The sequence below is a fragment of the Falco rusticolus genome, chromosome 3, assembly GCF_015220075.1.
Source record: "Falco rusticolus isolate bFalRus1 chromosome 3, bFalRus1.pri, whole genome shotgun sequence".
Classification (NCBI taxonomy): Eukaryota; Metazoa; Chordata; class Aves; order Falconiformes; family Falconidae; genus Falco; species Falco rusticolus.
The window spans coordinates 88,624,598-88,637,359 of record NC_051189.1 but is presented as its reverse complement, the minus strand read 5'-3'; the positions used below and the strand labels follow the sequence as shown (position 1 = coordinate 88,637,359).

General features: G+C 40.4%; 1 protein-coding gene across 1 annotated transcript in view; it reads right to left on the bottom strand.

The window, feature by feature from the left end:
* Positions 1–1,583: 1,583 nt before the first annotated feature.
* CDH6 (cadherin 6) overlaps positions 1,584–12,762 on the bottom strand; it is a 107,958-nt gene continuing 96,779 nt past the window's right edge. The window contains exons 11-12 of the mRNA XM_037381562.1: positions 12,488–12,739; positions 1,584–8,862 (exon numbers count right to left, since the gene is read on the bottom strand). Coding sequence (XP_037237459.1) covers positions 8,372–8,862; positions 12,488–12,739 — 743 coding nt within the window. The 3' untranslated portion in view covers positions 1,584–8,371. The remainder of the gene's footprint in view (positions 8,863–12,487; positions 12,740–12,762) is intronic.

The window sequence follows — 12,762 nt, the reverse complement described above, 5'->3', positions numbered from 1 at the left end:
TTTATTAAAGCATCAGTTAAATGTATTGCTTTTTGCTTTGGTTCCCTTGTTTGAGCTGTCCTTGAAATTCAACAGACTGGTTAAATGCTTTAATGTCTTGTCTAGCTAACTTGTCTCTGTGATGACTTTGGTAGTTTTACTGAAAGATGAATATTGGGGGTTTTATGGTTTGTGAGTTGCTTGTTGGGGGGGAAGTTATTTTACATAGGTAAACCTGGTAAATTAATGTCTGAGAATCCAATATGTTTTCTGGCTGAAATGCTAGCCTTTGAGGTGTTCTTTGATATAGTAAATCCAATAAGAGGATAAGAAATGCGGCAGATTCTTCTTTCATGTAAATAAAAGTGGTAGAGTCCTTCTGCTTCTGGCACTCGGAGCCTCAGTACACATGGAGGGTTACAGAGCCTGGACCACCTCTCAGCAGGTGGACAGCCAGGATTCCTGCTGCTGCTTCTGTCTTTCGTTTAGAAGATGAAAAGCTCAAGCTGAGGTTTTGTGAAATCTTGTAGGGCTGCTCTAATGCAAGAAGTTAACAGAGCCAAGAGATGGGGTAACTGCAGCCCCTCTGTGGTGACACCTGCAAGGTGTGTGTCCTTACTGCAGGGTGGGGAGGGGAAGTAACTACGTCCTCCATGTACAGTGAAGTGCTGAGTTTCTGTGATTTGGTGTTGAGATAATAAGATTGTTAAACACTTATGTATTTATAGCCTTATGATCCACCATTGTCTAAAACACCTGATTTCTTAGGTTATTCATACAGATTTTTTCTTCTGAAGGTCTACCAAGGATTGCAGGTGGATGTTTAACCTAATTCCTTTCATCAGTTACAAAAGTTACACTGTTCTTTTACAAACCACACAATGTGTTTCAGTGTTAAACTGGTTGCTTTTTGTGGTTTATTCTAATGCTTTTCATGAAGTACAGCTTTGCTGTGACCTTTCCCACTCTTTTCTTTGTCTTTGTATTGAGGAAGAAATTTGACCATGATGGATTTTCTGGAGATTTAGACAGATCTTTTATTAAGGAAGTGCTAAAATGAATAATTTTCTCTGGAGGTTGTTCTCCTTATGTAGAAAAATAATGCAAATGACATTTTGCACTCTCCATAAGTGAACTGAGCCTTTAAGTCTTTTTTTTGGACCTCATATAATGAAAGGCAAATAACTGAACAGTGCTATTATAAATGATATGGTCTTTACATGCTTCAAGGAAGGTATTCCACATGATTCTTCAAGAAAGCTCCTGCTGAATTCCTGGGAAACCTTGGCTAGTCAAAATTTGGCTTGTGATTATAGACTAATATCCTCCCCATAGTAAGCATTACTAAATGATGCCTTCTGAAGTGATACCACTCTTCTGTGAGGCCTCGCTGATCACAGAGTAGTGATCCTACTGCTCTTACTGCACGTTGCAAGCCCGACACACAACCAATGGCATTTGAAAGACTGAGTCAGTTTAACCCTGTGTCTTAAAGTGATTGCAGAATCTTTTCAAAGGCTGATCTTTATGATAGTGTTATAAATACAAAACATAGAGAGAATTAGGAAAAAAAAAAGTTAGAAAAAACAATTTATTAAGTAGTATCATATAAATAACTTGTTACAAAAATCAATTTGCAAAAAGGCAAACTCACTGTCTGTGAGAAATTGTTGTTGAAATTGGTTTCTCATTATATCCTTAAATTTCATTTCTCCCTGCCCCCACCCCCAACAAAGAAGACAGTACAGTGAACAGGAGATGTAAGGGAAAGAGTGCGCGATTGCCATCTGACCACAACAGATTGCCCATCCACACTACAGAAGAGATAATCATTCCAGCATAGGTCCCTCTGCAACACAGGGAAGCTTCTAGGTGTAAATCTCTTGGGTGTCAAAAATTGTATCGCCTGCAATCGATCCTCTGTGCTGAGCCATGACCAGATCCATCCGATGCTGAGGCTCCCTTGGCACAACCAGGGGATGACATCGTGAGAGACTGTGTGGCTGGAGCATGCCAGCAAGTAAATCTTCCCAGGTGGTGGCATCAGTTTCAATTTATGTTTGGAAGTATTTTTAATTAAAAAAAAATCAATATTGAGAAGCATTTATTTTTAGGGTTTAAAAATCACAAATCGCAATAAGAGTTTGCCAGATTAATTTTGCTCAGTAACACAGTTAAGATGCACATAGCATTTATTGTAAGGCCTTTCTTTTAAGTTTAATTTTTCAAAGCAATGAAAGTAATCACAGAATTAAAACAGTACAGTGATTTTGAAGAGTTTTATGTGTCAAAATTCAGAACAATTTTGTGTTTGCAGTGTTGTTTCTTTGCTGTGTTCACCTGAATGATTAATAGTTCTATACATTTGTTTCTTTAATAAACACTAAAGTAATAGATCATAGAAAACTAAAAGCTCATAGAAAGTGTCTCCAGGTATATTTACATATATAGTGCAGTCTCATAGGAAAGGTCAAAAGCCCATGGGAGTGGAAAGGATTTCTCTATAGGCTGGACTTATGCCTTATCTGTTAAATCGACCTTGTGGAAGGAGAAATTTGAAGTTAGCAGCTCTTTTTTTTTTTCCCTTCCTTTTTTTTTTTTTTTTTAAGAAAGCAAAAGACACATGCAGAAAAAAAAAAGAGCAGGTTCTGTAAAAGCTCTTTGAAATTCAGTAACTCTATGCATAATATGATAGTTTTGTGGCTTCTAAGTGCCATGGGCCTGCTTTGCATATGACTGATTACCTAGCCCCCACCCCCATGCAATTCACTTTCTATCCTTTGAAAGTCCCAGTTCTCTAACTGTTGTACACCCTGTAATCCCAGCCATGGCTTTTAGATACCTCCTGCTGAATTTTATGAACTGTTTGGGTAAGTGTTTATTGTATGACAAATGCGGGTCTGAGCTGAAAAGTGTAATATTGCAAAGTGATGGGCAGGATCAAGATTGTTTCAGCTCTGTCTAAATAAAACTACTGAGAGGAGAGTCTGGCATTAAAACATTGCATTGGCTGCTGTGTTTTTTTCCCTCACTTCTGCAGCAATGCATGAAGCTGTAGACATTAAATATGATTTTGTTCCTCTTCTTTCAGTACAGAAACATTCTCTAAGAAAACAAGTCTTTCTGAAGACTAAACTGAAAATAAAAAATGTTGCATTTTTGACATTTATTAGAGGCAGCTGCTGTTTCACAGGTCTAGAAGGGTTGGAAAAAACCCCTGCCTTTCACAACTTACAACATCATTCACAGTCATTGGAAGTAGTGTAATGACTTAATTTGGTCAGCTCTCATTTGACAAGGGAGCTCTGACTGTCGTGTTAATTGAAACACAAATGGGCAGGGGATGGCAGCATCCAGCTGGGACAGTGGTCTTCTGAAACTACTTATAGCCAAAGGAAACATGGACAAATTTAAAACAGATGGCGACAGGAAGAGCTAACAATGTGGTGTTCAGAGTTACCTGTTCAGAATCGCTCTGTAATTCACCCTGCAGAAGGCCATCAAGATAGATCTGCTGCAGAAATTTAACACATTTTAGTAATAATCATGACAAAAGGACTTTCTTTCCTAGAAATCTGCATGGAAATGACCTGGGTTTAGTTTGCTTGCTCTGAAAAATGTGATTTCTGTCTTCCTAGTCATGCAAATCTCCCTCTGGCTGCTGTAGGAAACCTGGAAGTATTAGAAGTGACTGTGCAGCGTTGGCCCTGATCAACATGGAAAAGTCTGGTTTTCAAACATGGCCAACTTTCAATGTCCAGGATTTCCCTTTTTATTCATACTGTACATGTGCAGACAGACATTCCCAGAGCCATTTCTCCCTGCTCTACTTCTTTATGACCATTCTGCTTTTTATGGTACTGCAGATATTCAGTTAGTTGGGTTTTGTGGTTTTTTGTTGTTGTTTTGTTTTGTTTGTGTTTTCTTGTGACAGAGGAATGGAAATGTTGTGCCCTGTAATGTAGCCTGCTACTTCCAAAACTGAATCATTGTAAGGTTGCCTCTCCCATTCACATTTAACAGCTAGGAAATACCTGTCCATAAAATGCATTAAGACCTGACAACTAACAAAATAAAGAATGTCAGAAAAATATATCTGTTTCTTAGGATAAATTTAGAAAATAATAGTGTAGGTACAAGTGTAGTGTTGTTCTATGCAGAATCTTTCCCAGCAATTATTTTATCAACTGGAAAACACAGACAACTTGTTTTTCTTATGGTTAGATATATCTCTGTCTAAGTCAGGTTTGGAAACACATCCCAATCCTGTGGTACTGTCAGTGGAGCCCTGTGGAAACCCTTAAATTCTCTTGTTCAGAGCTCGCTGCAAATTTCTGCCTCAGCTCTTCCAAATGTTTGTCTACATAGCGAGTTGTCCTGGTGCAACTGCACTGGAGGCATCTGCTGCCATGTCTCCCCATACTGGTACTGCTGTTGGACAGAATTGATTTTAACCTGAAATAATCATTCTTCTGGAGTGAAAAAAAATAATCATTTTTCTAAAATAAAGTGGCCTGTTTTGGAACTGGGATGAAATAGCTGTACTAGAAGCTATTTCAAGTGTAGAGATGTTATTGTTTTGAAGTAGTAAGGCTGGAAAAATCTCTCATGTAAATAACGTCCTGGTTTAATGTTAACTCCACTGAATTCCTTGGTGTCTTTTAATAGATACCCTGCTGTTAGATCGGATGCTTTTCCAACTTTAAAGCCTACTGCATTGCTCATCTCTCTATCTGGCATAGCTAAACTTCCTAACAATATTTCTTTTTCTCAAATAGGTGTGGTTGTAAGAAAAGCAGGCTTAAAACAGCCCCACTTCAAAACCCATAGTCTAACATTTGTTTATCTATTCATGACAATTCTTGCATTGTGCGAAAGCATTGTTAAATACTGACTTCTATCATCTAGCACGCTGGCATGCAACAAAGTGCAAAGAAATACTACTGTAAAGTTTTGTATTCACTGCAATATGGCACTTTCAATATTTAATATGCAGTACTGATTTTATAAATTGCACTTTGCGGTACTGCCAAACAAGAAGAAAAGACAGAATTGAACACTTTTTGCTGTGAGAGATTTAAATCTGTCTAATTTTCAGGAAAAATAGAGCTTGCAACCTAGATGCATAAACAATAATTTGGATGCAAGTTTGCCTTGAATTTTCTTAGAAGAATCCATTCGCTATTCAGGCATCATATCTGTGGTGACATAACATAATTTTATATATAATATATTTACACAACAGGCACAAGTAGCCACTCTATTATTTACTGTGTCACTCAGTGGACAAGATAAAAACAACTTCCAATTAAAAGAAAAAAAAAAAAGGAAAAAAAAATCCCCAAACTTGTGCTTGGACTACTACTAGCAATCATTAAATCAGACAAAATCACTGTACAAATATAGGAAAGTAGTTACAAGGAGATAAGTGATCCTCCTGTCTTGTCATTCCACCCCAAGGAGCGGCTAATGCAAGCTGACCTGGGGGGTGGCCGGGACCTTTCAGGGTGCAAAGTCTGTTGGCGGTGGCTCCCTCTTCCCTGTGAGCTCAGGGTGGCTCGCAGGGCCCAAGGCATGTGTGGTTTGCAGCCACCTCTGCCATCCCCTCTGCACACAGATCTGTTTCCTCGGGGCTGAGGAGGGGAAGGGCCACTTCACTGGCTGGCTTTGGGCACCCAGCTGGGCTCGCTGAGCTTGAGGCGATTTGCCTGTGGCAGCCCCATGCAGTGAAGGGTGAGACACAGGCCAGTCTTAGGGAGCCGCTGGCGAGAGCCTCGCGAGGGGTACGCTGTCTCTGCCGGCTGTATGAGGAGAGCAGCCTCAAGTGAGGGGCCTGTGGCAGGTGGTGCTGAGCATCTGCTGCTCTCCGCCTGTCTGAGACCCAGACGGTCCCTCCTGTGCTGCTACAGCCAGGATCTGTTGCCTCCTGGACACTCTGGTTTCAATGAAGCCATGAAGGGCAAGACTTTCAAAGACTTTTATCACTGTAAATTACTGAGGGGCCCTCAGGAGGGCACAGTAAGGGCCTAGTCGTGCCATTGCCGTTGTGCCAGGTGCAACAGCCTCAACTCCCCTCGACGATGGAGCTGGGCGCCTCACTGCTGGGCTGAAGCACTCTGAGAGGCCTCCATCAGGGAGACCAGGAGCTCTGCACCCTTTGAAACTCTGGGCTCCACTGCTCTGAAAACCCACCCAATCTATCATGCTGGGCACTGTGAGCCATCATGCCTTGCCCTAGAGCTGCAAATGTGCAGTGTCCTCCTCCGCATGGCACAGGGTCCTCCCCAGGTGCAGCCGGGCGCTGCAGCGTGGCTGGCTCACCCCCCGCGCCATCAGCCCATTCACCAAACCTGAAATTATGTCGTCGTGCTTGTAAAACTCTAATACTTACGAATCTTAGTGCTCTCTTTATTTAAGTCTCTAGGAGTAATGAATTCCAGGGATTAATTTTTAATCCCTTTTAATTTTCTGTTTATTAACTTTTTTCCCTTCTTTTTATTTTTAGAGTAAATCAGAGCTGTTGTTTGGTTTTCAAACTGATTCACTTAGGATGAGGGGGAGGGGGGAAATAGATCCATGCCTGTAATTCCAGTATTAAATACCGTTTCAAAATGAAATACATGAGATTAGTTATGTATGAGGTATATTAAAAATAAACTCCTTTCCTTGGCACAGTGCCATGGGCTGTGTCCCTACGTTGGGACACGGGGTAAGTTTTAGCTCCTGGAATTGGGTATGATCCGTGGCAGATCCTTAGGGTTTTCTCCAGATAGCCTCTCCTAGGAGGCTGGATTTGAAGAGCAGCAACTGCATGCATTTGACAAACCAACAGAAATACTGAGTGGTGTACAAGTTATAAAGAAAATAATTTTGGTCTGAGACTACGGTATCTTCCCCCACCCCTTAGCTTGGCAAAGCAGATAAACACACACACACAGACTTGTAATTAAAATTTTACCTTTTGGTGAAGTCTTTAACAAACCTGGCTGAGTAGTTTATTTTAAAAAATGAGTTATAGCTATAAAACCTAATTTTCAGGCCACTGGAATGACAATTGATTCTCGCTTACTTGTGCATTCAGGGCTTGAATCTGGGAAGGAAAAAAAAAACCAAACCCAAAAAAAAGAAAACAACCACCCAAAAAGCATGAGAAATTACTTTCTCCAGCAGAATGCCAGCATTTTCCATTGCTAGAGCATTTTCCAAATTACTTATATAGTTTGACATCCTCATGAGGTAGGCATTATTTCCTCACTTTACAGATAGCAAAACTGGCCAGTCAGTGAGGAAGCCACCCTCGGCATCCAGGCAGGGAAGGTCAGGACAAAGAAAACACTGTTTCCTCCTTTGCAGTTGCTCCTGTTGCCCCAATGTGTGGCAGTCACCTTGGGGCTGCTACTAATCCCTTCCTTCGTGTGACAAGAGGCAGAAGTAGATGGATATGAAAAGCCTGACTCCCACCTCCCCAGTGCAGTGGCCACCACTGAACTGATGTGCAGGTGGAGGCTGACCGAAGATGTATGAAGAACAGTTATCTGCTCCTTCCTCTAAGTCATGATCTAATCTGGAGTTGGGTTAAATGACTTACCCTGTATCACAAGGCAGATCTGGGTTAGAACTGGGAAATCATCTAAGAATTAGGTATTGGAGCTGCTAACCACACACGCATGCACGCACACGTATCTCTCCAGCAATGGTGGGTCAGAAGAATATATACATAGTAGTCAATGAACTATATATATGTGTGTGTTAATATGATTCAGTGCACTGGGGGTAATGGCGAGTTCTAGAAAAACACTTAGGTTTAAAAAACCATTAGGCTTTTCTACCCTCCTCATGAGTAAAATGCATGTTTGATGTTTTTTCTCAACTTACTCTACTTGTATAATAAACCTTCATTCCATCACCACTACTTTTGACTATAATACATAGGGTAAACTAGGGTACCTCATTACATTGGGATGTGCAATACACAATCAACAGAGCAGTCATCTGAGCTGAATAGTCTGAATACAAGTAAAAAGAGCAAGTGAGCTTAAACAGTAATATACTCCAATTTACAATATAAGCAGAACAGGTAAAAATATTGCTCCCCATCTGATCTTTTTTCCCCCTCCACTACGGCTGTGCCTGTAAGATTGGCTTGGTAAACTGGATGCACTAAAAAATAAGAATTTTGCCCCTTGGAAGCTCATAAAATGATACTAGAAAAGGTTTTCTGATGGCTGATCCACACAGACTGCAGTCATTTTACAATTTAAATGGGTAGAACAGAGAACCCTTTCACACAGCTGTGGAAAAATAGAGATAAATAGCCACTTCACGTATCTCAATGCTGTTTCCAAAAATGAGGAAGGGAAACAAAAAAGAAAAAAAAAAGAAAGGCAACATATTAAGAGTCTTTGTCACTGTCCATTGCGCCATACATATCTGCCAGCTTTTTAAACCGAGGCCCCCAGTCACTGAGGTAATCATAATCCTGATCTCCATCCGTAGTCACCGACTCCAAGGAGCTGAGGGACTCGGCCACGGAACCATTACCTTCATACGCGTAGGTTGCTAACGAGTCATACGGGGGTGCCGTTGGATCTGTATCATTTTCCTTTAACCTTTGGTTAATGAAATCTCTGACATCCGTGTTATCTCGTGCTGTTGCAGTCCGCCGTGGCATAAAAAGTGTTTCTGGCACAATGTCTCTGCGTAATTTGTTATCGTCTATGGCTTCGGGATTCCTCAGCGTGCCAATATCAAATGCCTGGGTGTCTTCCTCTCCGCCACCTTCATCATTATAACTGACAATGTTGTCTCTGATGTCTTCTTTGGAAATAATCAAAGGCTCTTTTTTCCGCTGCCGCCTCAGTGCTGCAAACAGCACCACTGTAACTGGAAACAAAAATAACAGGGGAAGAGAAAGGGAAAGGTTAATCCCTAACTCCATTAAACCCCCAAAGAAATGCTGTGCCTCTGCTTGAATTTGAAGTTTTAAAAGATGTTTTGCAAAACTGCAAATGTGCACGTCAGGTTTTCAGACTGTACTTGCTCTGCCTGTGAGTACCTTGGGAGATGAAATGACATGGATATACACTAGAAGAAAGGAGATGTCAAGCTTGTAAGAAGCCAAGTGAAGTGTCTTTTTGTCAGTAGGCACATTTTTACCCAGAGTCATACAGCAGTTCTGTTGCCTTGAGAACAGAACTAGTTTCATGAAAGCTGGGAAGGAAGAAACACTTTCTCCAAAATGAGTAGCAGATGTTATTTACCTTGAACCCCTGGGAAGAGACGCAACTTTACGCTGTGGACAAGGCTAGTATCTACTGGGCTACGATAAAAGGTTAGCAAAGCTGCATTTCAAGATAAGTAAATTAATTCTCCTCTGGAAAAATGCTTGGAACATGGAATGGATTTCCAGCCAGCACGAAGTCCAAGTTTTATTAACTTCCCTGGCATGTTTTTACAACGTACATCACCTTAAAAAACTACATGGCTTAAATCTTAGACTGATGAGATATGATGATGGTATATTTTTATTCTGCCAGAGGCATGAGACTTCTCAGATATTTAATGCCTTTCATTCTAAGATGTGTGTGTATATACATATATTTTTCATTTATTTGAAGGACAGGAACTCTTTCTAAGGCCCTGATCCAAATGGAAATATTTTTTTCTCAACATTGATCCCTGGTACTGTTGGAGAAGTGGGCACAGAGGGTGGGAGGGGATATGTTCAACACTATTTCCTTTAGAAGCTAATTTCAGATTTCTTAGCTGGATCCTACCTTAAGATGGTAAATGGCTGAATATTTACAAATGAACAGCAGCAAGAAGCAAGGATGTTTTACTACTATCATTGTTGCTTTGGTAATCTGAGGTCCACAGTGTCCAGTACTTCAGCTCTGCTGTGCAAACTCCAAGAAAAGACATGTCTTGCTGTCTTTATAGTTCTTTCATAGCAGAGCAAAGCAAATCAGAAAATGCCTAAACTCATTGATATAAGATGATAAGGTGGATCAAAATTATCTTTCATGTCAGATGTATTTATAAAATGATGTGTGAGTCAAAGCACAGTAACTATTAAAGATTTTTGTATTTTTTTCAGTCCCTTCCTCATTTGTATCCCTTTTAAGGGCGATGCCAAGGACTAAGGACATCCCCCAGACAAAATTTTAGCCCATTGAAACTTGTGTTTCTTAGCTTTGTTTGACAGAAAAAAAAGCTGATTATTTTTGTTTAAATGATGGGCTCCCCTGCAGGATTGCCTAGAGCAAGATGGTGTCTGTTCGTGTGCTCAAGCATGTTGTAGATGTCTTGTAATCTTTCTCTCCATTGACTATAGAGGGATCCAAGAAGACAGGACAAAGTAGGAAAATGTTGTAATTCCAGCTGTGTCTTTACTACAGGAATAGTCTAAGTAAGGGAGAACACCTGCTAATATGAGTTAAAAGGAAATAAGTGAGGTGGTGAAACTGAAGGAATTGGGAGGGCCGGTTCAGGTGGTGAAAGCTTCAAGCAAGTCACCCTAATGATGAGGATTTACTTACAATGTCATGTAAGGGTCCAAATCTGGGTGATGCTTCTTTGTGCTGCTGTGCAAAAATGCAGTAAGAGACAAGTCTCTTCCTTAAGAGCATAAGGCTCTGACACCACATGGGAGGACTGGGGAAAGATCCATGTGAGAGAACAGAGGTAGCTGGAGAGAATTTTGGAGAACTTGAAAAACACAGCATCAATTTTGAATAAGCTTCCAGAATAGCGACTTGTAGAATGATCTGAGAAAGCATAGGAATGTTTTTCACATTTTTACATTTACAATTTTTACATTGATGTGTCACTGAAGTACCTCATTAAAAAAAAGACGCTACACAGAATATTCAGGGACGAGATCTTGATAATTATGTCACATCTATGATACTTGGATTTTCTTATTTTGTGCTGAACTTGCAGACAAAAGCCCCCATTATAATTTATATGTTAAAGTACATCACCTTTATTTGCATGTCAGTGTTTAGCAGTATCTGAGGCCTCCTGATAAACCACTAGACTTGCTCAAACTGTAAATAAACCTAGGAATTTGTAGGCACTTTTTGTTGTTGCTAAACTTTAAGATGTGGTTCAGGTCTGCCCAGAGTATTGTTTTTCACTCTGTAGTCATTGCACATGCAAACCCTGCAACCATCTTGAAAACAAAAAATTATATAGCTGAGTTATTTGAAAATCTGCTTATGGTGCATGGTGGCATAAGCAGTAATTGACATAAAGTGCTGCTTAGCACACAGAATCAATTATTTTCGATTGATATAAACCAGGAAATCGTTTAATGTCAGATTGATATTAATGAGCACAGTTGTACTAACAAGTGCAAGACTACCTGCAGCATTAGATTTCTTTCTGGTAAAGAACTTGATACAAAGTAAGCTCAGCCCTTAGAGGCAATGATACCATGTTTTGAAAAATAAATTTAATGGCAAATTAAGAGTAGGATTGTTATTGTGGGAATCTTTTCTGAAAATGGGATAGTGCTTATTTGGGCAAGCCTTGACTATATTGTTAAAATCTAAGAATCACAATGTGGTCTTTGACTCACCACTGGAGAAGGAAATTTTCTTAATAGTAAGAATTAGGATGATTTGGCAGTGGTGAGGAGCAAATCCAAGGATGGGTATGGTAGAAAGAAGTGGTATCACTGAGGAAACATTTTCTCCTTTGCTTGAAACTACTGCCATAAAATTAGTCTGGCTTCCTTCTCTCCTAAAGGTGACTAAAAACATCTCCCTGAAAACTGCCTGTGTTGTATTGTACATTTCTGCCCAGATGAATAGACTATGGCTACTGACTGAGGGACCGATGGATCACCTGTTTGCTGTACGGTGGAATCTGAGTAAGAGGAATGTGAGAAATGTTTTATAAAAAAATAAATGTTGACCACCTGTAAGTGCTGTAGCCAGACATCTATTTGTACATTCTGCACACGCAGGATCCAACCTGTTCATATTCAGAGGTGGCTGAAAGGAAGGACCTGGCAGCTTTTGAGAGACAGCTTTATTAGCCACCCCATTTCAGCATCCTTTTCCAGCAGAACAGAAGCACGGACACTTCTTTCTCCTCAGTTTAGACACAGGAAGTTAGCTGTTTAAAACGAAGTTATCTGGTCTCCTTCTACAGTTAACAGAAAGAGACAGATTCTTGCAGAGGGTGCCTGGTCCACCTCAGATACCAATAAGGGGATGGGATGAATGTCTCTCTAGAGGTGCCTGTCTCTTTCCATTGACCCGAGGGTGGAGCCCAGCTGTCTTGTCTTCCTTGGACATCGCTAACTTTTAGATAACCAAGATTAGATAGGATGTTTTCTATACACTGTATCGGTAGGAGCCCTCAGAGGAGGAAATACAATAATATAAATGCAGGGCAAGACGAGGATGTCTTCATTTTGCTTTTGTCCTAGCCTTTGTATCATAACTTGCAGCAATGCAAAATAACCATGAAATGAACAAAATACCTCTGAGCTACTTACCAAGTAATATAATGATACAGAGAAGAATGGCAATAAGAGCCCCAGTGCTAAGACCAGTAGGGTGGATCAAGGCTTCTGCATTACAGGACAGCATCTTTCCTCGATGGTCACAAGCACATACTCGAATAGTCACTGTTTCAGTACTGCTCTGGATAGGGTAGTCATTGTCTGATATTACCACTGGCAAGAAGTAGGTACTCATTTCATGCCGGTTATATCTGGTTTTTCGGGTGAAAATCCCTGCTGTGTTGTCTGCAAACACAAAGCATGCATTA